The sequence below is a fragment of the Carettochelys insculpta genome, chromosome 2 (genome assembly GCF_033958435.1).
Source record: "Carettochelys insculpta isolate YL-2023 chromosome 2, ASM3395843v1, whole genome shotgun sequence".
NCBI classification, from domain to species: domain Eukaryota; kingdom Metazoa; phylum Chordata; order Testudines; family Carettochelyidae; genus Carettochelys; species Carettochelys insculpta.
The window spans coordinates 4,292,546-4,316,191 of NC_134138.1; the positions used below are offsets into that span (position 1 = coordinate 4,292,546).

Sequence of the window (23,646 nt, forward strand, 5' to 3'; positions counted from 1 at the left end):
TGGGGTGGGGTGATGGGGGCGGGGCAGAGCAGTGGGGTGTGGGGTGATGGGGGGATCGAAGGGGGTGCACTATCTGGGGTGTGATGGGGGAGCAGAGGGGGCCGGGTGATGGGGGGAGTCAGAGGCAGGTGGGTGATAGGGTGGCAAGGGCAGAGGGGGTGTGGGATTTGAAGGCGATATTGCAGTTGTGTGTGGCAGGGAGGCAGGAGGGTGTCAGAGGGGGTGGAGGTGGGTGGGGCTGAGGGTGTGTGGGTCAACATGTGGGGCCAGAGAGAGGGTCGTTTATAGGTGGGATCGTTGAGCTAGGCTCCCAGACGGGTCTGGGCAGTGTGGGGTGAGGGGGTTTGGACTACCCTGCGACAGTCCTGTCCATCTGTCTGGGACTCAGCTCCTGTCTCCCCCAGGGAGCATGCAGCCAGGCTGGGGGTCAGATTCCATGGTGGTGGAGGTAATTGGAAATCCTGCGTGTTGTGATTTGTTGCCCTGAGCTGGGCACGTAGTTAGAGGGCCGATGACTCTGCGCCAGAGGGGTTTGATGCTGACAGGCTGTGGGAGCTTGACCGGGTTCTGATGTTCTTCTCTCCCCCCGGCCCCCCAGTGCTCCAGAAAGCAAAGGACAAGGCCCGGAGGAGTGGCAGCCTGAAGGAGGAAGCTGCCATTTGCAACCAGCTTGGGGAGATCTTGGCCAGACATGGTGAGTGGGTCCCAGGGCCTGGCTCTCAATGGCAAAGGGTGGCTAGCTGACTGCTGTCTGGCTCTCGTGGCCAGGGCTGACGCTGGGAGAGATGGGTCCGGGAGAGCCGTTCTGAGGAAGGTTTGGAGGCCCTGCTTTTGGGGCCACCGTTGGAAAGTTGGTCACTGGGCAATGCTCTCGGCTGTCTTTGTCGGTGCTGGTCTGGCTGTGTTTGTGACGGCTGGGCTGGGGAGGGCTCCTGGCCGTGGGAGCAGGCCTGGCATGGCTCTTCTTTGCAGGGATGGTACATCCATGGGCTGGGACCAGCCCCCAGGAGATTGTGTCTGCCACACAGCTGACCTTCCCCCAGCAGGGAGCCGATTCAGTGCGATGATCCTGGCCTGTGACCTGAGCCCTGCTCTTGAAGAAGAACGCCCCATGCCTGAAACTCCCTGCCATTGTGACATCTAGCTCTCTCTTTAACCTGAATCTTGTTTGGCCTCCGTCCCCACAGCTCCCTGCAATGGTTAGAAACCTTCTCCTTTGTGCCAGCCAACTTTACTCAAGACTCTCTGTTCTCAGGCCAGCATTGTCCCTTGCATTCCCTGCTTTGGCCCCAGCCTGGGCCTGACCTCCTGGGTGTATCACCGGAGACTCGGGGGACACCCTCACAGCCTTCTCTTTGCGAGCTAGGCCAGCCAAGTTCTTCCAGTCACCTCTGCCTTCCTCAACAACCGGAGTGGCTCTTCTCTGCCTTTCTCTGGGGTGAAGTCCCCCTTTGTGCTCAGGAAATGGTACTTCGTGTTCCAGACCAGCTGTCACCAGTCATGGACGTGGTCCTCTCTCTGCTGGAGAGACTGTGCCTTTGCCTGCTGTGTGGCTGCATTGCATAGGTGGCTTTAGTCACCCTATAACCAGCCAAAGCATCCAGGTTTCTCTCACCTTCCTTCACTTCAGCTGATGAGCCTCCGGCTATCGGTAGCCCTTCACTCCAAGCACCTTGTCCTTTGTCGTACTGAGCAGCGCCTCGTTTCTGCTGCAGGCTTTGAGATCCCCCCGATCGTCCTGCCTACCATGCCGATCCTCCTCCGGAGCGAGCGCCCTTCCTGACTTGTGTCTGCAGCAAAGCCCATCAGTGCACTCCTGCTGTTCCTGCCTTGGGCATTAATAGATATGGTACAACTGGGCTCGTGTCGGATCTCTGAGGAGCTGTGCCAGGAGCATCCCTGCCCTCTGCCAGTTTACCTTTCGGCACAGCCTGTTGCCTGCACCCCCTGAAGCCTGTTCTCTCCCCCTGTACGCTCCTGGGCTGATCCCAGAGTGCTCCAGTTTGGCTAACGTTGCATGTAGCTAATTTTGTCTGCTGCTCTGCTGCCATCCAAGTGTGCTAGAGCCACTGTATTTCCTGTAGCTAGAAAATCAGAGGCCGTCAGCTACAACATGGGAGATGAGTATCACAGAGGGAGCCATGTTAGTCTGTAACTTCGAGAACAACAAGCAGTCCTGAGGCACCTTATAGATTAACAGAGATTTTGGAGCATGAGCTTTTGGAGGGAATGAACCGCTTTGTCAGAGCATGTCTAGGAATGAGTACAGCAGAAAGGGATCTAGGGGTTACAGTGGACCACAAGCTAAATATGAGTCAACAGTGTGATGCTGTTGCAAAAAAAGCAAACATGATTCTAGGATGCATTAACAGGTGTGTTGTGAACAAGACACGAGAAGTCATTCTCCCGCTCTACTCTGCGCTGGTTAGGCCTCAGCTGGAGTATTGTGTCCAGTTCTGGGTACCGCAGTTCAGGAAGGATGTGGAGAAACTAGAGAGGGTCCAGAAAAGAGCGACAAGGATGATTAAAGGTCTAGAGAATGTGACCTATGAAGAAATGCTGAAAGAATTGGGCTTGTTGAGTTTGGAAAATAGAAGACTGAGGGGGGACATGATAGCGGTTTTCAGGTATCTAAAAGGGTGTCATAAGGAGGAAGGAGAAAACTTGTTCTTCTTGGCCTCTGAGGATAGAACAAGAGGCAATGGACTTAAACTGCAGCAAGGGAGGTTTAGGTTGGACATTAGGAAGAAGTTCCTCACTGTCAGGGTGGTCAAACACTGGAATAAATTGCCAAGGGAGGTTGTGGAATCTCTGTCGCTGGAGATATTTAAGAACAGGTTAGATAGATGTCTATCAGGGATGGTTTAGACAGTACTTGGTCCTGCCATTGGGGCAGGGGGCTGGACTCGATGGCCTCTCAAGGTCCCTTCCAGTCCTAGTGTTCTCTGATTCTATGTGATGCAGCAGGTCTTTGCCCACGAAAGCCTTTGCTGCAAAATACGTTAGTCTATAAGGTGCCACGGGACTTCTTGTTGTTAACATAGGAGATGTGCTCTTGAGTCCCCGGTGCATGTCAGCTCTGAGCCCCAAGAGGGGTTACGCCCCGGGCTTGTTACTCTGGCTGCTCTTGTAGCTGATGGAATGGGTGCGCCTCATCCCAGGGGCCCCTGCTGTGCCTTGGGAAGCCAGCTGGCTCGCTCGTCACCCCAGTGTCTCTCTGCTCCTGACAGGGCGGTACCGAGAGGCGCTGGTGGAGCACCAGGAGGAGCTGCGCCTCCTGGAGAGCGTGGAGGATGTTATCGGCTGTGCCGTGGCCCACCGGAAGATTGGGGAGCGCCTGGCTGAGCTGGAGAACTATGAAGCTGCTTTGAAGGTAATGGGGGAGAGGGGGATAATCAGCTGCAGGGATTGGGGCTCCCCAGGAGCTGGGCTGAGAGCTACTTTCCCAGTATTCAGCCCCGCCAAAGGCCACGGGGTGAGAGGGGCAGCAAGCCAGAGGAGGGGCGACAGAATGGCTGGAGGGGTTTAAAAGGGAACAGTAGGGCACATAGTGGTAACCCCTGAGCTGTCAGCCTTGCAGGGCCCAATTCAAAGCCAGCCCAGATCCATGGGGCTTGGGGGGTCTCATGCGCCCTCTTGTTCTCCTGCTCCATCAGCACCAGCGCCAGCATCTGGAGCTGGCCTGCGCTGTGTCCGACCACACTGAGCAGCAGAGGGCTTGGGCCACCATTGGCCGCACCTACATGTTCGTGGCGGAGAGCGGCCAGGCCGGGGAGGCGCTCTGGGAGGCGGAGCAGGCCTTCATGAAGAGCCTGGCCATCTTGGAGGAGCAGCTGGAAGGTGAGAGCCAGGCTGGGAGCTGTGGGACACGGAGCTAGGGAGGGGAGCCATCAGCTTGGGATGTGGTGCGCCCTGGGGAGGGTCACCAGTCGGCCTCTGCCTTGGCTGTCTGACCAGACGGTCTAAGTCCCCACCTTTTACCCCTTGTCCTTGCCCCAGAGCCTGCATCTGGGATGTCCCTGGTCCCTGAGCTCCATCCCCTCCCCGAGCCGGAACTCCCTGGCCTGGCCAGGAAGGGGCAGGCCCTCAGGCTTTCATCCGGGCTTCCCATCTACTCGTGCTGGCTTGTAAGGCCCAGTTAGGCTCGCCGCCGGGATTGTGGGATATGCAGGGGCACTCAGGGACCTCCAGCCTTTTCTTACCTCTCGGTTCCACACCAGGGCAGCCAGGACCGGGCCCGAGACTGTTCCGTAGGGACCTCCCAGCACTCCCACCCCATCCCTTGGGAGACAATTTGCTCAGCTCATTCGGCCAGCTGGAGGGTGAGGGGTCCAGCACCTGTCCAGCCCCTCTCTAGCCCTGGAGCTCCTGCCTTGTAGAGCCGGCTGGGTGACGGGCTAGCTCTGGCTGTCCCAGGGAAGGTGCCGCAGCGGGAGCTGAGTGAGATGAGGGCCCGGCTTTACCTCAACCTGGGCTTGGTGTACGACAGCATGAAGGACCAGGCCAGGTGCAGCCAGTACATCAAGAAGAGCATCTTCATCTCCGAGTAAGGCCCTGGCCCCTTCCTAGGGGGGGCGGGTGGTGGTGCTGATAGGCCGAAGGCCCCTCTGAAGAGCTCCTGTGTTTCCCTGGGGTTCACCCTCTGCTGGTGGCTGCAGCCGTTTGGCTCAGGAAACAGGCTGGTGCTGTGGCTGGGGGGTGTCAGGTGGGGGCACAGGGCCCAGGGGTTTCCTGAGGACGCCGGGAGGAGGTTGGGTGTCACTCCCCAGGGCTCCACCTCTGGCTCTCAGTGCAGCCCCTCCCCTTCACAGCCCTGTGTGGCTTGTGGCTCCTGGGGCGGTGCCCGCCCCCCCCACCCCCGTGTCACAGGCACGCCCAGGGAAAGGTGCCGCGGCTTCTCGGGTGCAGGGCCGCGCTTGCACAGGCCACTCCTGACAGGGCTTCTGGCACGTCCCCGACGTAGCCCCAGTGGCACCACAGGGCGGTGCTTTGACACTGACCCCGCACCAGCCCAGGGGGGCAGCGAAGGGGGCTCGGCAGGTGCTCACTGTCCCAGAGGCCTGCAGGCTGGGTTGGGTGAGGGGGACCTTGGTCCCCACATACCCCTTCACCTGTGGCTCCCCTACCTGCCCTGAGCCTCTAGGGGGAAGAACCCAGCCCACCCCCGGTGCGTGCCACTCACACTGCTGGCCTCTCCCCCAGCCATGAAGGTCAGCCATCTGCAGGAGGCTCTGGAGGAGGCAGTGCCTGGCGACTTGCAGACAGCCCTGGGCCTGTGTGAGCAGCTGGGGGACCTGTTCTCCAAGCATGGGGACTATCGCCGGGCGGTGGAGTTCTACCAGAGGCAGGTGGGTGAGGGCTGCCCCTGCTCTCGGCCTGTGGGCTGGGGGAGGACCAGGCTGCCTGGAGGCTGGGCTCCATGCATGGTAAGGGGCTGGTTCCGCTTCCTCCTAGCTGCCGAAGTGCTGCCAAGCTCTGGCCCGAGGGCAGGGGCACCCGCTCAGATTCCTGCAGGCAGCAGGGATGGGGCTGGGCGAGCCCTGCGGGGGCGGGCGGCCACCCCGGGCACAGCATGCTGTGGACGGTGTCTCTGGCAGCTGCGCTACGCCGAGTCCCTCCAGAAGCCTGAGCAGGAGCTGGCTGTGATCCATGTCTCTCTGGCTACCACCTTTGCGGACCTGAGGGAGCCCGGCCGGGCGGTCCAGCACTACCAGACGGAGCTGGCGCTGCGGCGAGGAAACCCACTGGAGGTGAGGGGGCGGCCTGGGCTCTGCCTTCTGCCCGCCGGTCTCACCCTGCAGGGCCTGGGGACCCCGTGCTGGGCTTGGCCGTGCTCTGGGGAGTTGCGGGAGGGGAGCTCAGCTAGCAAGCAGGGCCTGGCTGGGTCCCACAGCTCGGGAGCAGGGAAGGAGGGTGGGGCAGGCGTAAGAGTCAGGATGGCAAAGGACTTGCTGTTTGTCACTTACCCCGTGCCCCTGGGTGGGCTCCCTGCCAGTGGAGCTGGACTGGTGGGGGGAAGCTAATCCCATTGTCTGTGTGCCCCAGGAGGGGAAGACCTGGCTGAACATCGCCCTGGCCAGGGAGGAGGCTGGCGAAGGCTACGAGGCCCTGGAGCCCTGCTTTCAGAGCGCGCTCCGGTGCGCGGAGCAGGCTGGGGAGCCCAGGCTGCAGGTGAGGGGACGGGCCCAAAGCTGCTGCCCAATGGGGATGCCAGTGCTCGCCTGCAGCACCCCCTTCAGGCTGGGCAGCTGGCAGTGCCCCTCCCGGGGTCCCCCGAGCCTGCGATAACTGAGACTGGCACCCAGGAGTCCTCCCAGCCCCCCGCCCTACGCACAACACCTCCCTGCTAGGGCCTGTGGCCGAAAGTGCTGGTTTCTGGCCCCCTCCCGCTTCCAGGCTCTGCTCCTTGTTGGCACATGCCCGGGAGGGACCGTGCTGCTCACCTGCCGGGGAGCCCAGCTCCTCACTCCGCCCAGGATTCCAGGCTGCACCCGGCTCCTCCTGCGCCAGCACAGCAGAAAGGCAGGGGAAGGGCGTGGGGTGCCGGGGCTCGGAGCTGAAAGGCGCCCAGGGCAGCTGCGGTGCTGGGGCTGGACTCGAGAGTGCCTAGCCAGCGTCCTCCCCTCACTCGTAGCCTGTCTGCTGGGCCAGGCTGGGGGGCCTGGCAGCTGCTCCAGTGGTCAGTGCTGGGAGCTGCTGCTTCTGGGCTAGGCAGGGGCTGGGGGACCTGGGAGCTGCTCCAATGGTCAGTGCCCTGGCCTTGCTCCCTGCAGGGCCCCTTCAGGCCTGGGGCGGGGGGCCTGGGGACTGCCTTAAAGGCCAGCGCCCCCAGCTGACAAGGCCTGGGCTAGCAGCCCTGGGAGCGCCCAACCCCATCTGCGGCTGGGCAGGGTGATCAGCCCATCCTTTCACCCCCCCAGCGGCAAATCCTACAGCACCTTCACCCCCTGCAGCAGAAGTGGGGGCGCCCTGAGGCCCCCGACACGCTGGCCAGGCTTCAGGGCCTGTGCCGCTCGCAGGGTTGGAGCAGCGCCGGGGACAGCTGGGGGGAGGACGGGGAGAAGGAGGAGGAGGAGGAGGAGGAGGAGAGCAGCGAGCCCCTGGAGGAGAGCAACCTGGAGCTGTCTGAGAGCGGTGAGTGGGCCGGCTGGGGGGGACGGGGAGGGAGCCGGAGCCGAGTCCCGGCCGGGTGAGGCTGTAGCCCTGCGCGTCTGCCTGGCGCGGGCCCCCCTTTGGCAGGGTGGGGGCTGTATTGCAGCCGGGTGCCTCACTCAGGCCTGTGCGTTCCAGACGGGGAGGAAGATGACCTGGACGGCTACAGCAAGAGCGTGCCTGGCCGCCGCAGGATCGCCAAGGTGAGGCTGGGCCTGGGCACAGCGTCCTCGCCCCGTGGGGCCGTCGCTCCAGCTCCTGCCCTGGCGAGGCCGGATCCCAGGGCACTGCGCGGGGCGGGGGGCCGAGGGGGTGGCTCTGATCTGGGGCCCCCGGGCAGTGCTGACCCCGCCTCCGCCCTCCCTGTGCCCTGCAGTGGAACCGGCGCAATGACCGGGGTAAGACCCCGCTGCACCGCGCCTGCATCGAAGGGAACCTGCGCCGGGTCCATTTCTTCCTGGAGCAGGTGGGAGCCGCTCCTCGTTCCCGGGCAGGGCGCCCTGGGGTACCTTCCGTCGGCCCGTGGGGGCAGCTGGGCGGCTGGCTGGGGTCGCGGCGTCCCTCTGCTCTGGCCCTCACAGCCCCCAGCAGGGGACGCGTTCAGCAAGTGTGTCCTGCCTGCAGGGCGCGTGGGAGTGAGCCACGTAGGCGCTGGGCACTGGGGCAGCTTCCCGGCCTGGCCCGCAGGGAGGGCAGCTGGAGGGGGAGATCCTGCGGGAGTTGGCATGAAGCCCAGCAGGGCACCTGGCCCCCACGTAACCCTCATGCCTGTTCATGTCTCTTTCCTCCTGGGGGCAGGGCCACCCCCTGAACCCACGGGATTACTGCGGCTGGACCCCGCTGCACGAGGTCTGTAACCACGGGCACCTGGGTGAGTGGTGAGGAGGGTGGGAGGGTGTCGGTGTGGGGGGCGGATGACGGCAGGGGCTGGAACGGGTGATGGGGGCCGGCTGGAGGGGGCCCTGGTGCTGCCACCCAGCAGTAACTGCCGGCTCCTGTGCCCAGAGATCGTGCGGCTGCTGCTGGAGCGTGGTGCCTCCATCGATGACCCCGGGGGCCCAGGCTGCGAGGGGATCACCCCCCTGCACGACGCTCTCAACTGCGGCCACTTCGACATGGCCGAGCTGCTGCTCCAGAGGGGCGCGTCGGCGGTGCTGAGGAACGCCAAGGTGGGGGAGCAGCGGCCTGTGGGCGGGCGCTGGGCTCGGCACCCCTGCACAGCTGTGGGGTTTCTGGGGGCGGCCCTGAGGCTCAGCCCCTCCATCTTATCCGCCGCAGGGCCTGAGCCCTCTGGGCACCCTCCGGGAGTGGGTGAGGATGTACGGCCGGGACCTGGACCAGGAGACGCGCCAGCGCTGCCGAGCCATGGAGCAGCTGCTCAAGGAGGCGGTGGTGGGGCGAGGTGAGGCCGGGTGGGAGTGGTGCTGTGGGGGGGCATCTCTTGGGGGCTGGGCCCAACTCACGGGGTTCCCTGTCTCCCGCCCAGCAGCAGAGGTGGCTCAGCCCCCACAGGATGTGCCGCAGAGCCAGCTGTTTGATGCGGAGCTCTCTGAGCCGCTGACACCCCCCCACTCAGCTGTGGCCCCCCAGCCCCAGAGTGGGGGCCCCTCCACGAAGGCGACTGCGCCCTGCAGGATCCTGACCCAGCGTGGCGGGCAGGGGCCAGAGTGCTGGGCCAAGCTGGACGAGTGCATGACCCCGCTCCGGCCCATCAAGAAGAGGCAGCGGCTCCTGAGCCTGAGGGCGCCGGGGGAGGGGAGCCGGGTGCCGGGGTTCCTCGGGCGGGCAGAGCCTGGGCTGCCCCCCGCTGGCACCGGGCAGGCCAAGTACGAAGCAGCCATCCGTGGCGTGGGCAGTGCCCAGTGCTGCCAGGTCCCTGAGCCGGTGCCGGCCGAGGCCTCTGCCAGGCCGGCCCTGATCCCAGCCGAGGAGTACGTGGGGGATGACTGGCTGGAGGACGACCTGGGGGCGAGCCGGGAGCCCCGCAAGAGGAGCCACCGGCGCCCGGGGGAGTCGGGCTCGGACTCAGGGGGCACCAGTGGGTCTGAGAGCGACGACGCAGCCCCCTTCCGAGCTGCTCTGCCCCAGAAGAGGAGGGCCCGGCAAAGCCGCCTCACCCAGATAGTGGACAGGACGTCGCTGGGTCGGTCCCGCGGGGGCCAGGCCCTGGTGGCTCCGGAGCCAGCCGCTGGTCTGAGGCCCGTAGACGGCAGTGGAGAGGCCCCACAGGTGAGGTGCTGGGGGTGCACAACAGCAAGGGAGTCCCCTGGGCTGTCTCTTGGGTCTTGACTCCCCTCCCCTGTTCCCAGGCCCCACTGCTGGCTGCAGCCCCGACTCGGCCACCCCCCATCCGAGTGCGGGTCCGGGTCCAAGACAACGTCTTCCTCATCCCCGTGCCGCACAGGTGAGAGCCGCCTCGCATCCTTCCTCCCAGCGTGGCCCAGAGCCCGGGAGTCCTGCCCCCCCAGCCGGGTCTGGGGCAACATTAGCAGCACCCTCGGAGGGGTCCAGCTCCCAGGCAGCGCCAGGGGGTCAGGGACTTGGGGTAACAGGGCCATTCCCCTCTGCCACTGGGGGGGGCTGCCCTGTTCCTGCCCCACCCTGGGAGGGCGGGCTGGGGGCCTGGTTCTGGTGGGGCGCTCTGGCTCAGCCCTTCCCTTCCCTTCCCTTCCCTTGCAGTGGCCTCGAGAGATGCCCGGTGGCGTGGCTGGCAGAGCAGGCGGTCCAGCGCCACTACCAGGCCTGTGGCCTGCTGCCCCAGCTCACCCTCAAGAAGGAAGGGGCACTGCTGGCTCCCCAGGATCTCATCGTGGACGTCCTGCAAAGCAACGAGGAGGTGAGGGGCACCCGAGCCAGGATTGGCGCTTCCAGGGCTGAGCCCACCAGGTCCCCCTGTAGGCCGCTGAAGGGTCGTGGTGGGGCCCACCACTGTGGACTCTGCACCAACCGGCAGGGCCCAGATGACTGGGAGCTCGGAGGTCTGGCTTCACCCCTCACTGGCGATGCCCTTCCCCTTGTGTTTGAGCCTGCCAGTGCTGCCCAGCCAGCCGGCCTTCCTTCCTACCCATAGGGCTCTCGTCTGCCTTGCAGGTGTTGGCAGAGGTGCAGTCCTGGGACCTGCCCCCGCTCGCCGACCGGTATCGCAAGGCCTGTTGCAGCCTGGCCGTGGGTAAGGGGATGCCACGGACCCTGCTGCCTGCCTGCGTGTGGGAACCGTTGGATGTACAGGGTCTCGCTGGGTTTTGTAGCGCCTCAGGGCGGTCAGCCGGCTGGGGAGCGTGCCAGCCGGCCCGTGGGGGGGACAGACAGGAGGGGCTCCAGTGGGAAGGCTGGTCCAGGGGGCTTGGGCACAGCTGTGCCACCGTCTGCGTGTGTGACCTCGGGCAAGTCCCTCAGTCTCCGGGTCACTGGCCCAGCTACGGAAGGGGACAGAGGTGGAATGTGGCTTCGGGTGGACAGATTGGCACCCCCAGGGCCGTGCTACATGCCAGGGGAAGACCTGTCCAGCATCCGCTGAACGGTGCGCAATGTCAGGAGCCCCCGGTCGCGGCTGCCCCCCACGTGGTGCTGGGCGGGGGGAGGGTGCCCTCGGTCGCGGCTGCCCCCCACATGGTGCTGGGCGGGGGGAGGGTGCCCCCGGTCGCGGCTGCCCCCCACGTGGTGCTGGGCGGGGGGAGGGTGCCCCCGGTCGCGGCTGCCCCCCACGTGGTGCTGGGCAGGGGGAGGGTGTCCTCGGTCGCGGCTGCCCCCCACCCTCTCCCTGGCTGCTTGGCTCTAGCCCCGGCCAGGCAGCAGCTGGCTGGGAGCTCGTCAGTCTGGGTGCCCCACAGCGACTGGTCTTCCCTCATGGACTCCTGTTGCAGGCGAGCACCGGCTTCTGCTGAAGATGATGGAGCTGCAGGAGTCGGGCCCCTCGTTCAGCACCTGTGGCCTCTCCTTGCACCAACCCCACCTCACCCCACTCCTGCGTGCCCTCAAGCTGCACAGCTCCATCCGCCAGCTGCGGCTGGCTGGGACGGGGCTGGACGATGGCCTGGCTGCCGAGCTGCTGGCTACGCTGGGCACCATGCCCAGCCTGGCCCTCCTCGACCTGCCGGCCAACCAGCTCGGTGCTGAGGGGCTCTGCGCGCTGGCAGCAGGGCTGCCCTCCCAAGCGGTCTTCCAGGTTGGCTTGTGGGTGTGTCCAGCACCTCCCTTCCCCTCAACGGCAGGTGGGAGGGGCCCCGGCCTCCCGCCTGAACCCCGGAGACACAAGCAGGTTCGGGGACCCCCAAGCTGCCCATCCTGGCGCTCTGGGCTACGGCTCTGGCACTGCTGGTGTAAAGGGCCCTGATGAGCTCCTGCCAGGGCTGCCCTGATGGACACCAGGGGCTCCCCGGATCAGGGAGGGGTAAGCTGTGGCCGTGCTGGTGCCAAGGTGCCTGCTCCTAGGTCCTTCTGGGGAGGGGCTGGTTGTGAGGGTCCCTGTAGCATGGGGGGGGCTCTGCTGCTCCGTCCCTTCTCTGGGGCTGAGGCTGCCGCTGTGGTCCTCCCAGCGGGGGTGCAGCCCCGGCTGTCTGGTGGCACAGGGCAGAGCCCAGCAGGTTGGGGTGACTCCTCCGCCCCTGTTGTTCCAGAGCCTGGAAGAGCTGGACCTCAGCCTGAACCCCCTAGGGGACAAGAGCTGCGAGGCCCTGGCCTGCCTGGTTCGAGCCTGCCCGGTCCTGACCACGCTCCGGCTGCAGGCCTGTGGCTTCTCTGAGGCTTTTGGGCAGCACCAGCGCCTCCTGCTGGCCAACAGCCTGAAAGGTAAGTGCCCCTGCACTCCCCCAGCCCCGAGTGGGGGCACAGCAGGCGTGGCCTCATGGTACAGGTGGTGCCCTCCCTTGTGGCTCCCCTCCCCCAGCGCCACGGTCTACAGGCTAGGCCCCCCTGTGACACAGAGGCACTGCCAGGAGGGCCCCATTCACTGGGACGGGGCCTACAGCTTGGGGGTGAGGATGGTTCCACTCATGGAAAGAATGCGGACCGCTGTCCTGTCCGCTCTCTGCCAGCTTCTGCCCCACAGCTCGCAGCTACCCAGGCCTGGGCTTGCCTCAGTCTTGCCCCACAGCTACCACGCCCTGGGTTCCCTGCCAGGTCTGCCCCACAGCAGCCTGCTCTGCCGTTCTTTCCCAGTGCAGGCCTGTTGGGTGCCTGAGTTTCCAGTTAGGCAGCTATGGACAGGCCCTCCGCCAAGCTCCCAGCCTCCTTTATCTGCCCGGGCCAGGCGGCAGCTGGCTCACTCTTAACACGCTGTCTCTCCCGCATGCCCCTGGCCCAGGAGCTGTGCACCTGAAGACCCTCGCTTTGTCCCACAATGCCCTGGGCTCCAGCGGCCTGCAGCTGCTGCTCAGGAGTCTGCCCTACGCCACCCTCAGCCAGCTGGAGATTGGCTCGGTGGCGGCCCGCCTAGGCGAGCCTCTCGTGGATCCGGTGGTCAGGTGCCTGACACAGGTACGGGTGCAAGGGGGTCCTGCAGTAACCCTTCTCTGGCTGCAGGAGTTGCAGGAGCTCTGCACGTGGCAGGGGAGCCCCTTTTGTCCTGGGGCTGTGGGCCTCTCACGCAGCTGGCTTGGCCCTGACTGGCTCAGCTGTGGTGTGTGGCTTTGGGCTCAGCCCCCCACCCCGTTCCATTCCAGCAGGGATGTGCGCTCACCCACCTGGCTCTCTCTGGGAACCACCTGAATGATGAGGCTGTCGCAGAGCTGGCCAGGTAAAGGGGCAGCGCTGGGGTCCCTGGGCCAGGGGCTTTGCTGTGGGGCAGAAGGTAATGGGGTGGGTGTGTGACACCAACCTTCACCCAGCTGGGTCCTATGCGGAGTGTTCTCCTGCTGGGTAGGAGCCGTGGGGTGGCTGGGCCCAGCAGCCAGCCCATGGGGACATAGTAGGAAGAGAGCCTGAGTGAGAGGTAAGGTGGCCATGTTCGCCTTTAGCCCACTGGCCACCTTCTGTCCCTGCATTGTGCTTTTCTGGGCCACCAGGTGAACCCCCTCCCGTAAAAAGAGGCGGAGCGGGAAGGGAGTCTGAGCCACAAGCCCTTGGGTGGGAGGCCTGGTGAGCGGCAGGACCTGCCTCCAGAACCGGGCGTACGTGGATTGGTGGTCGGGTGGAGCTGCTGGTTCTGCTACTGCACTTCACAGGCAGTACACCTGTCCAGCTGCCTCCCTCCCCCGTCGCACCTTGTGCTCCCTGGGGGTCTTGCTCCAAGGCTGCAGTGCCAGCACACCGCACATCTAACACCTAGCCCCCAGGGAGTGGGTGGGCCATGGGGCAGCAGTGCATTGTGGGTGAGCCGAGAGGCATGGGGCTGTTTGACTCTCTTGGTCCCAGGTGCCTCCTGGTTTGTCCCACTTTGATCTCCCTGGATTTGTCTGCAAACCCAGAGGTTACCAGCGGGGGCTTGCAGATGCTGCTGTCAGCGCTGGGGGAGAGGCGCCAGGGGCTGCAATACCTCAGCCTGGCAGGTGAGAGGGTGAAGGGCTCCAAGATCCCTGGGTTGCGGAGGGGTCCTGCTTCCCTGCACCTGGCAGGGCCGGGGGAGCATCACCCTGCCCTCGCTGGAGGGACTGAGAGGTGATCCTGAGGGGGCAGGGGCAGGCTGTGAGCCCTGGAGTTTTGCTCCTGATCCAGCAGAGCCCCCGGCCTGGCTGGCGCTGCCGAGTTGCTTCTCTCTCCGTAGTGGTGTGCAGAGCAGAGCAGAGCAGAGCAGAGCAGAGCAGAGGAGGCAGGACTGGAGTAGTGAGGGGCTGCAGCTGATAGAAAGGGCACAAGGGGGGTCACCCAGCCTGTCCCCTCTTGGGCCGGGTCCAGGATTCTCAGTGCGCCACAGTGGCTACAACGGCCTGTTTCCTTCCCGCAGGCTGCAGGGTGCGAGGCCCATTGGACAGCACCACGTGGGCCCGGGTCTCTGCCAACGTGCGTGAGCTGCGGCTCTGCAGCCGGCAGCTGAGCGGCAGCAACCAGCGGGGCGTGGGTGAGTCCTGGCTTGGCCCCCCGGGCACCTCTCTGAGCGCAGTCACGCAGCACCACAAGCTCTTCTGTAAGAGCATCTGAAGTGCCCGACCGCTCGCAGCTGGAGCACACAAGAGGCCCATCCTGCTTGGGGCTGTGGCTGCTCGCAGAGGGAACTTGGGCAGACGTGAGGAACCAGGCACGGTGCCCGGCCTGTGCCAGCGACTTTTCTGCACTCAGAACTCAGGCCTGGCCCATGGGGAGGGGCAGGACCTGGCTGCTGCTGCACAACCTGTTCTTTCTGGGGGCCCAGAGCCCTGCAGCTTCCCCCCACCTGGCACCAGTGCAAGCTGAGAAGGGAGCTGCTGGTCCCGTCGTAACCAAAGGAGGCAGGGCCCCGGCTGCTGTTGCGGAACTGGGCCTGTCTGCCTCGGGCTCCGAGCACCAGAACGCTGCAGGACTCTGCCCCATGGGGGTCCCTGGGCTTTGGAACCAAGGCCTCGGCTGTGTCCCCAGGAGGCAGTGAGCTACCGGGCCTGTGCTGCTAACAGAGAGGGGTGGCAAGTCCCAGAGTGTCCCCGGAGAGCTGGCTTCCAGCCTGTGGTGTCTCACCAGCTGCAGTCACACCTGCGCAGCAGAACCCTGGGGCTGCTGGCAGGGCTGGGGGGTTGGCTCCTGGGGCAGCACTGGCCTTGGAGCAGGCTCTGAAGCCAGCGTGGGGAAATAAGCTGCCAGAGACTGAAGGCGGCCACCTGCAGAAGAGCCCTTCCCTACTGCACGTCTCCCCACACAGGTGGAGGGTGATATTTTATTTGTCCCCCATTCCCGAGCTGTACAGGTTCTAGCTCTGCCCTGCCAGTGGCCACTGGACTAGTTCACACAGACTTATTAGCTGGCTGGTGTTTTCTTGGCCGCACAGGGTGGGCTTCTGCCTGGTGCAGGGGCCTGGGAAACCAATCAATAAAGTGCTGTATGTCTCCTCTGCTCCAGGCCGGCGTTGTGCCACCCTGCAGGCAGTGACGCAGAGACCTGGCCCTCTGCTGCTTGGGCCAGAGCTCTGTACCCTGCCAGCCTTCTCCCCCTCTGGACAGCTGTTTGACACCCCCCACCCTCATTTCCCAGGCTCCCGTGCAGCCTGGGGCATGACCTGTTGTCAGCAAGGGTGGAGCGCCCTGCCTTAGCCAGCTGCTGTGGCACCCAGAAAATCTGAGCTGATGGGCTGGTCCAGGCCCTGAGTACAGGGGCAGTGGCTGTGCCTGCTTGTCCCACCCAGCAAGAGCCACAGCACCGCAGGCTAGCCAGCATGGGGGTTTATTACCGCAGGTGTACAAGTCTCCCGCCCTGCTTGCAGGACTCACGGGGAGGGAGGAGAGGAGACAGGCTGGCTGGAGCTGGCCCAGTGTGAATGTGCCCTGCAGCAGCACAGTTCACCTTGACTCAGCCCTAACCCTGCTGCGGGAATGGCTGCAGTGCACCACTCCCAGCCTCCTGCCCCCAACAGCAGCCTAGGGGAAAGGGCCTGGAGCCTGCTGGACTGCTACAGTGGGAGGGCGCTCCTCAGGACCAGGCAGGGCCCAGGGCCCAGCCTCAGGAGTGCAGGAACCGGTTGAAGGCATTGTAGGCGGATTCCAAATCAAACAGCATCTGGCGCACTTGGGAATCGTCCAGCTCGTCAGAGGCAGACATGCCGCTCAGCATCTGCAGCCTGCCAGGGAGAGTCAAGGCACAGTCCTGGCCCCCAGAGCAGAAAGAAGGCCCTTTGCTGGGCTGCACTTTGCGCCTGCACTAGTACTGGAGGGACCTGGCAGGAGCCATGACTTGTCGCCCTGAGTGCTGGCCTAGGAGGAAGCTGGTAGCTCCTCTGGCCACGGTCCCACCCCGCAACCAGGCCCCTGATCAGACATGGCGAGCAGGGCTGGGGACAAGCACCTCCCACTGCAGAGGGAGCAGACTGATGGAGCTGGGCCCGAAGGCACTCTGCGCTCCCCCATGCCCTCAGACTGGCAGGAGCGCCATGGGGCAAGGCAGGTCCAGGCCCTGTCCTGGAGAGCTGGGTCAGGACCCGGGCTTGCTCCTGCAGAGGGCAGGGGCCCCAGAGCACCCTACTCACCACTGGTTCACTTTCTGTCTCCCCTCGAAGTCAGGAGGTAGGTGGCTCATGCGGTTCATCGTCTCCATCAGCTCCCGCAGGTCTGGCTGGATCTGGATGCACAAAAGCATGGAGCTTCTGCTTTTCCTGCCTGGGGCCCGGCTGGGAAAGCCCCACCCCCCTTCAGGCGCTGCTGCCAGCAGTGAAGCCTCCATGCACCCCTAGCTTGTCCCCCTCTCTCTCCGAAGACCAGCCACACCGGCTCAGACCAAAATCCATCTTGCCCAGTGCCCTGTCTTCGGCCAGTGGCCAATGCCACGTGCCCCAAGGGAAGCGAACAGAACAGCTGAGCATTGAGTGGTCCATCTCCTGTCATCTAGTTCCAACTTCTGACAAACGGAGGCTAGCGCCATCATTCCTGCCCATCCTGGCTAACAGCCACCGATGGACCTCACCTCCCTGAATGGATCTAGCTCTTTTTGGAACTCTATTGATAAAGTCCTGGTCTTCACGCCATCCTCTGGCCAGGAGCTCCAGAAGTGAACGGTGCACTGCATGAGAAATACATCCTGTTTGTTCTTAACCCTGTTGCTAATTTCACTGGGTAACCCCTAGATCTCGTGTGGTGGCAACAAGTAAATACCTTTTCCTTATTTTTCCTCCACACCAGTCATGATTTTGTCGACCTCTTAGTCGTCCCCGCACCCTTCATCTATTGTTTTCTAAACTGAAAAGTCACAGACTTTTTAATCTCTCTTCAGATGGACCCGGTCCAAATCCATTGTTTTTGTTACCCTTTTCTGAAACTTTTCCACAGCCAAGGGTGTTTTTGTTTTTTTTTTTTTTTGAGATGAGGCGACCACATCTGCACGCAGTATTCAAGCTGGGGGTGTACCCTGGATTTATACCAAGGCTGTAAGATACTCCCTGTCTTATCCTCTGTCCCTCTGTAAATGATTCTCACCTCATCCATGACTCGGATCTCCAGGCGCAGCTTGTCCATCACTGTGATGAAAAGCTGGAAGAGAAAAGAGGTGCCTCAGCAATGGCCTGGAAGCTAGCAGCAGGGCACCTCACTCCAGCCCTCTTGGGAGGGTGGGGGCAAGCCAGGACAGCGGGCCCTTGACAGCCCCCTGGGGACCAGCCATGCAGCTGCACAGGCCAGGCCAGCTGCCAAAGTCCCAGAGGCACAGGATGCCGGGATTACAGTGCGCACAGCCCCTTGCCCCGGGAACGTACAGAGACGATGTCAGCAATGCAGCGGTTCAGGTTGCCCTTGTCGTCCTTGATGGTGATTGGCCGATCCTCCTTGATCCTCTCCATGGCCAGCGGGCAGTCGAGCTGCAGCAGCAGGAGGGTTACAATGAGGCTGGGCAAGCTCAGGGCAGGGTAACAAGCACCATATAACCCCCAACAAAGAGCATTTCCCAGGGAAAGCCGGGTTCCGCTCCATGTGCTGAGCCGGGGGAAGGGAGCACAGTACAGAACGTGGCCAGATGGTCTGAACATAGGGCCACCCAGCCTGGTCGCAGATAGTGACCAGTGCTGGGTGCCCCAGAGGGCATGACCAGAACACGTCACCAAAAGGTGATCCTTCTCCTGTCACCCAGTCCCAGCTTCTGACAAACAGGGGGCTAGAGGCACCACCCTGTCCACCTTGCTGAACAGCCATTTGTGGCCCTGTTCTCCATGAACGTATCCAGTAGGTTTTTGAGCCTTGTTATAGTCTCAGCCTTCACATTGCCCTGTGGCAGGGAGTCCCACAGCTGGCCCTGCGTTGTGTGAAGAAATCCGTCCTTCTGTCTGTTTTAACCCCACTACCTGTTTGTTTCATGGGGTGACCCCTAGTTCTTGCATTAGGAGAAGGAAGACAGAACACCACTTCCTTATCGACTTTGTCCAACCAGTTGGGATGTTCTGGACGTTAGCCGCCTCTTTTCCAAGCTGAGAAATCCCACTCTTACTACTCTCCCCACACCATACCCCAGCCATTCCATACCCCTAATTGGTTTTCTGCCCTTTTCTGTACCTTTCCCAATTCCAATACATCTTTTTAGAGATGTGGTGACCTTGAATACTGCTGCAGGTGTGACGTGGAAGTACACGGGATTTATACGAAGGTAATATGATTACGACAAGGTGGAAGTGCCTTTGGTCCAGGGGAGGGAGGGACAGAGTGTGTGTGCGCGCGCGCGTGCGCGCACACACTCACCCCCCCAAGCCCAGGGGCCCCCTCTCTAAGCCAGGTGACCGCGAGAGTGTAATTCACCTTTGGTGGGTTCTCCAGCACCGACAGTTTTTAAATCTAGGCGGGCTGTATTTCTCATCGGACAGGTCTGCTCTGGGAGTGAGCTGGGGGCAGGGCTCTGGCCAGAGGGACACAGGGGAACAGCCTGGGTGACCACACTGGTTCCTCCAGGCTTGGAATAAACAAATCTATGCAGTCTCTCCCCCCAGCATCTAAGTCAGTCAGGCACAGTAGGGCTATGTCTACACAAGCCCCTTCCTTTCAGAAGGGACATGGTAATGAGCGAGTTGGGAAGATGCTAAGGAGGCGCTGCCATGAATATGCAGTGCCTCTGTGATGTAGTGGGAGATACCTGTGTGTACACGTGGGGCTCCTGCTGAGGGTAACCTGGCGACCAGGTGACACCCCTGGGCTGCAGACAAAGGAGGAGGTGGAGCCTGAGGGGTTTGAACTGGAACTGGGTGTTGGAAGCAGTTAGTCGGGGCTGGGAGAGAGAGAGACAAAGGAGGGGGCAAGACCCCGGCTCCGGGGGCCCCTCGGGGCCTCCTCTCCCCAGCATGGCTTGGACTGGCTGTCTCTGCCGGCTGCACTGACTCCTCTGTACGACGCTGTGCCCTGTTGCCTAATAAACCTGCTGTTCTCCTGCCTGCGGATGGGGTGCAGAGGATGGAGACCCCGAACCCCCTCACAGCCTCATTAGCATAATGGTGGCTGCATGTAATTTGAAAGTGTTGCTTTCAAATCGCGCACCGCCCATGTAGACAGGGGCCTTTCGAAAGGACCCCCCGGACTTCGGAAGCCCCTTCTTCCTATTTGGTTTTAGGAAGAAGGGTTTTTCAAAGTCCGGGGGCGGAGGAGTGTCCTTTCAAAAAGCCCCCGTCTAAAGAGGCAGCGCACAATTCAAAAGCTGTTCTTTCCAATTGTGTGGGGCCACTATTATGCTAATGAGGCACTGCATATTCACGGTGGTGCCTCATTAGCATATTCCCAACTCGCCCCAAAAGGAAGGGACTAGTGTCGATGCGGCCTACATGTAGAACTCAGCAGCAACACAGCCCCCCCCCCGCCCCCACTGTTCTAGGAGCCCCCCGAGATTCCTGTCCCAGAGTCCCCAAAAGCTGTACTGCTGGAGGCTGAACTCATCCGGAACTTGCGGCAAAATTCATCGATGGAGCCAGTTTCGGATCCCTGTACCTGTTTGAAGGCAGCTTTGTACTGGACCAGGAGCCGGGAGCAGGCTGCCGTGTACCTGGGGCAGTGCATGGAGTAAGAACAGCTGGAGTGGCTCATGCCAAGCAGGAGGGGAACACGGAGGTCGAAGATGTACAAGCAGGTCCCCAGGGGAAAGGAGAACACTGTAACAGCCCCCACGGCAGGGGAGGCTCCCCAGGGTCTCTGACTGGAGACCCTCTGCATGGAGCAATGTTGCCTGGCCCCCAGGGGAAGTGGGCAGGGCCTGAGGGGGGACTAAGGGGCTGTTTTGATGCTTCTCTGAGCCCCCTCCCCAGTGTGTCCGCAGTGCCCTGGGGAGGGGAGGTCACTCTGCTCCACTCGGTAACGACGCATCCTGCAGGAGATGCTCCTGCTGCTGCATCCGCTTGGCTCCCCTGGGAGAGACCAGGCTGGAAACAAAACCCAGCTGGGGACTCACTCGTTGGGAGAGACACAGTCCTTGATATAGGCTTTCTCCAGAGCCTGCATCGTCTTCACCACCGCAAACAGCTCAGCCATGTTATCGTACCTGAAACCCAAGCGCAGAAGCCCGTGAAGGCGCATAGCCTGTGACCCCCACCGCTATACATGCGCCCGCGTCCCTGGGAACAGCACAGGGGCTCTCATGCTCCACAGCCCAGCAGGAGCACTCCCTTTTTGTGGAGAAGACCCTTCCGTCTACTGCATCTTTCTCAGCCGCAGGCTGCCCTGGCCAATGGCAGAGGCGGAGCAGAAGGGCTCTTGGGTCCTTCCTAGCTTGGTGCGGGGACAGAGCATCAGAACGCAGAGCTCCCTGCACCATCAGCCCCAGCATCTCCCGAGCAAGGACCTCACTGCAGACAACAGCTTGAAGTCCCAGCACTCCCAAGCCCCACAGAACTGTGTACCACATGGGAACCCATTCGGCTGGGGATGGACTCACTTTTCTCGCTCCCGTGCATTTTTATACAGCTTCACCTCCTGCAAGGAGAGCAGATACACAGCCTGTCAGGTACCCGCACAGTGTGTGGTCAGCTGCACAAATGGACAGGCTGGAAGCAGGTGGGGACGGAGCTGACAGATACGGACCTCCTGCATCCTCACCACAGGGTGGAGGAGACAGGGACCAGAGAAACCCACACTGAGATGGAGGTAAGGAGCTGGGAATCACCTCAAGAGCTGGGGTCCCCTGAATGCTCCAGCACTGAGGGCTGTGAAACCGTTTGCAGAGCCAAACCCGACTTACGCTGGAAGGTCATTCTGCCTCCTGTGCCAGAGACAGGACGAAGAGGGGAACGTGACCAGCGTTACTCACCTCGTACAGTTCTGGCTTATTCCCTGGGGCTGAAAAAGAGGAAATCCATGAACAGACCTAGCACTTATAGCTAGGAGCCTACCAGTGACGCCCACAATGCAAAACCTTCCTGGTAACCCGGTGTTAGGAAGGACCACGTCCACAGCTCCTTAGCCTACTAGCTACAGGGATACTGCTAGCACCCAGGACCTCTACAGCCTGCTCCGCTCTTCCATCCCGCCCCTCCTGCTGATCACCGCCCCTTGCTCCAGGCCAGAGAACCCAGCACAGTTCACAAGGGAGAATCAGATTCTGAGCTGGAAGGGTCCTTGAGAAGTTGAGTCCAGCCCCTGCACTGGAGCAGGGCCAAGTAAACAGAGCCCATCCCTTCCAGGCATCTGTCCAGCCTGTTCTTAACAACTTCCACTGATGGGGATCCACAACCTCCCTGGGGCACCTGCTCCACAGCTTAACTGCCCTCAGTGTGGGAAAGCTGTTCTTTATCTCGGGGGTCTCAAACTTCATTGCTGTACTATCCACTTCTGCCAAGAAAAAGTAATGCACAGACACATGCCTCAGCCAAAACCCAGGCCCTGCCACCAGGGGTGCGAGTAAGGGAAACAAAAGACCAGCCCCATTGCCCGAAGAAAGGAGAGGCTGAGGACCCAGGCTGCAGCCCCAGGAGGGGCCTGGAACCTGAGGCCCACTGCACAGGGCTGAAGCCCTTTGTCTGGCCTCGATCTCAGCAAGTCTAAGCCAACCCAGGGGAACTCATTAAAATGAGGTCCCAACCCAATTTGGGAACTGCTGTGCTATCCTAACCCCTGTTGATGCAGACTGAGCCATTGCTTCGTAACCTGCCTCTGTGGCCGTGATACCCACCCTCCCATGAGCCCAGTGTCCCACCACTCTGCTGCCCCCAGCCCCGCTAGCCTGACCCCTGGGGACTTTGAGGGCAGGCAGTCCCGTGAGGGGAGCTGGAGCCCGCGGTGTCACTGGGTCTCTGGCCAGGGGCGGGGTGGGCCTGGGTCACAGCCCTGCTCATGGGCAGCAGGCAGGGCTCTGTCAGGTGTCGACCGGGCCAGTCTGTGTCTCAGCCCAGGCCATGGGGTGGTGCTGTGGGGCCCCTTGCTCCCCACGGCGGCAGGGCCAGCGGGACTCACCTCCTGGGCCAGGCGCAGCAGGGATCCCGTGGAACATTGTGGTGGGCTGGGGCACTGCTGCCTGGGGGACCTCTGCGAGGGAGGGAGAGAGGCGTTAGTGTGGCCTGGTGGCCCGGCCCCTGCACCCGACGCGATCCCCGGACCCAAACAGCCCGGGGCCCCACACTCCCCACCGCCCCCTAGTGACAAACACCCCCCAGCCCTGCGCTCCCCACCGCCCCCTAGACACAAACACCCCCCGGCCCTGCGCTCCCCACCGCCCCCCAGCCAAACACACACACACACACAACCCCCCCGGCCCTGCGCTCCCCCCGCCCCCTAGTGACAAACACCCCCCAGCCCTGCGCTCCCCACCGCCCCCTAGTCACAAACACCCCCCCGGCCCTGTGCTCCCCACCGCCCCCCAGCCAAACACACACACACACACAACCCCCCCGGCCCTGCACTCCCCACCGCCCCCTAGTCACAAACACCCCCCCGGCCCTGCGCTCCCCACCGCCCCCTAGTGACAAACACCCCCCGGCCCTGCGCTCCCCACCGCCCCCTAGTCACAAATGCCCCCCGGCCCTGTGCTCCCCACCGCCCCGTAATGACAAACACCCCCCGGCCCTGCGCTCCCCACCGCCCCCCAGCCACAAACACCCCCCCCGGCCCCGCGCTCGCCACCGCCCCCGTCACAAACACCCCCCCCGGCCCCGCGCTCCCCACCGCCCCCCAGTCACAAACACCCCCCCCCAGCCGTGCGCTCCTCACCGCCCCCCAGCCACAAACACCCCCCCCGCCCTGCGCTCCCCACCGCCCCCCAGCCACAAACACCCCCCCCGGCCCTGCGCTCCCCACCGCCCCCCAGTCACAAACACCCCCCCCCAGCCGTGCGCTCCTCACCGCCCCCCAGCCACAAACACCCCCCCCGCCCTGCGCTCCCCACCGCCCCCCAGCCACAAACACCCCCCCGGCCCTGCGCTCCTCACCGCCCCCCAGCCAAACACACACACACACACACACACCCTGAGCCGAGCGCACCGCACCGCACCGCTGCTCCCCGCGCCCCCGGCCCTGCCGCGCCACCGCCCTCCGGCCTCTCACCCGCTTCCTGGAAAATGGCGCCGGAGCACATCGAGCGCTGGGCGCTCCGCTCGCCCGCCTGCCTGGGAGGGGCGCGGTCGTTATTTGGGCGGGAAGGGCGCGCGCTGCAGTGCTGAGGGATGAACAAGTGACCCCCCCCCGCCCCTCCAGAGACGGGGCTTTCCCGCCCGGCCCGGCGGTGTGCAATCCCGTGGGGGGGGGAGCCGGCGCCCTGCGCCTCTGGCCGGTGGGTGGATGCCGGAGTGCGCCACAGCCCCGGTACAAGGGCCAGGCGCCAGCAGCCCAAACGGGAGCGCGTGTGACGTGCTAGGGCTCCGCAGAGCCGGCACGCGTGCCAAGAACAGCACGCGTGCCAAGAACAGCAGGTGAGGCGGGAGCTCAGCCCCGCCCTTCCTCCCCCCAGGCAGCCGGGTGCTGGCACAGAGCCAGGCCGCCTGGGGAGTAGGAAAAG

The 23,646-nt window shown here is 63.4% G+C and overlaps 2 protein-coding genes across 2 annotated transcripts; one reads left to right on the plus strand and one right to left on the minus strand.

The window, feature by feature from the left end:
- Positions 1-302: 302 nt before the first annotated feature.
- LOC142009449 (tonsoku-like protein) lies at positions 303-14,239 on the plus strand. Its single transcript, XM_074987542.1, has 24 exons — positions 303-694; positions 3,231-3,373; positions 3,657-3,840; positions 4,417-4,546; positions 4,870-4,885; positions 5,208-5,348; positions 5,598-5,750; positions 6,046-6,171; positions 6,921-7,134; positions 7,291-7,355; positions 7,529-7,618; positions 7,951-8,023; positions 8,158-8,321; positions 8,431-8,554; positions 8,639-9,381; positions 9,462-9,556; positions 9,832-9,988; positions 10,243-10,321; positions 11,016-11,317; positions 11,769-11,940; positions 12,455-12,627; positions 12,813-12,886; positions 13,504-13,637; positions 14,033-14,239. Exons 1-24 carry the CDS (start codon positions 571-573, stop codon positions 14,224-14,226), a joined length of 3,870 nt encoding a protein of 1,289 aa, XP_074843643.1. The 5' UTR covers positions 303-570; the 3' UTR covers positions 14,227-14,239.
- Positions 14,240-15,690: 1,451 nt separating this feature from the next.
- Positions 15,691-22,146, minus strand: LOC142009050 (vacuolar protein sorting-associated protein 28 homolog). Its single transcript, XM_074986493.1, has 9 exons — positions 22,110-22,146; positions 20,968-20,996; positions 20,596-20,633; positions 20,113-20,202; positions 19,596-19,710; positions 17,453-17,554; positions 17,178-17,231; positions 16,235-16,326; positions 15,691-15,829 (listed from the first exon to the last, which is right to left on the minus strand). The coding sequence occupies exons 1-9, from the start codon at positions 22,144-22,146 to the stop codon at positions 15,712-15,714; spliced, it is 675 nt and encodes a 224-aa protein (XP_074842594.1). The 3' UTR covers positions 15,691-15,711.
- Positions 22,147-23,646: the final 1,500 nt, after the last annotated feature.

Bases quoted from the DNA above. Each gene is read 5' to 3' on its own strand.
- LOC142009449 (XM_074987542.1), top strand. From the start codon at position 571: ATGTTCTTCTCTCCCCCCGGCCCCCCAGTGCTCCAGAAAGCAAAGGAC. The intron at 8,024-8,157 runs GTGAGTGGTGAG...TCCTGTGCCCAG, and splicing joins CTGTAACCACGGGCACCTGG to AGATCGTGCGGCTGCTGCTG. The intron at 8,322-8,430 runs GTGGGGGAGCAG...TATCCGCCGCAG, and splicing joins CGGTGCTGAGGAACGCCAAG to GGCCTGAGCCCTCTGGGCAC.
- LOC142009050 (XM_074986493.1), bottom strand. From the start codon at position 22,146: ATGTTCCACGGGATCCCTGCTGCGCCTGGCCCAGGAG. The intron at 20,634-20,967 runs GTGAGTAACGCT...CTCTCCTTGCAG, and splicing joins ATAAGCCAGAACTGTACGAG to GAGGTGAAGCTGTATAAAAA. The intron at 20,203-20,595 runs GTGAGTCCATCC...CTTGGGTTTCAG, and splicing joins AATGCACGGGAGCGAGAAAA to GTACGATAACATGGCTGAGC.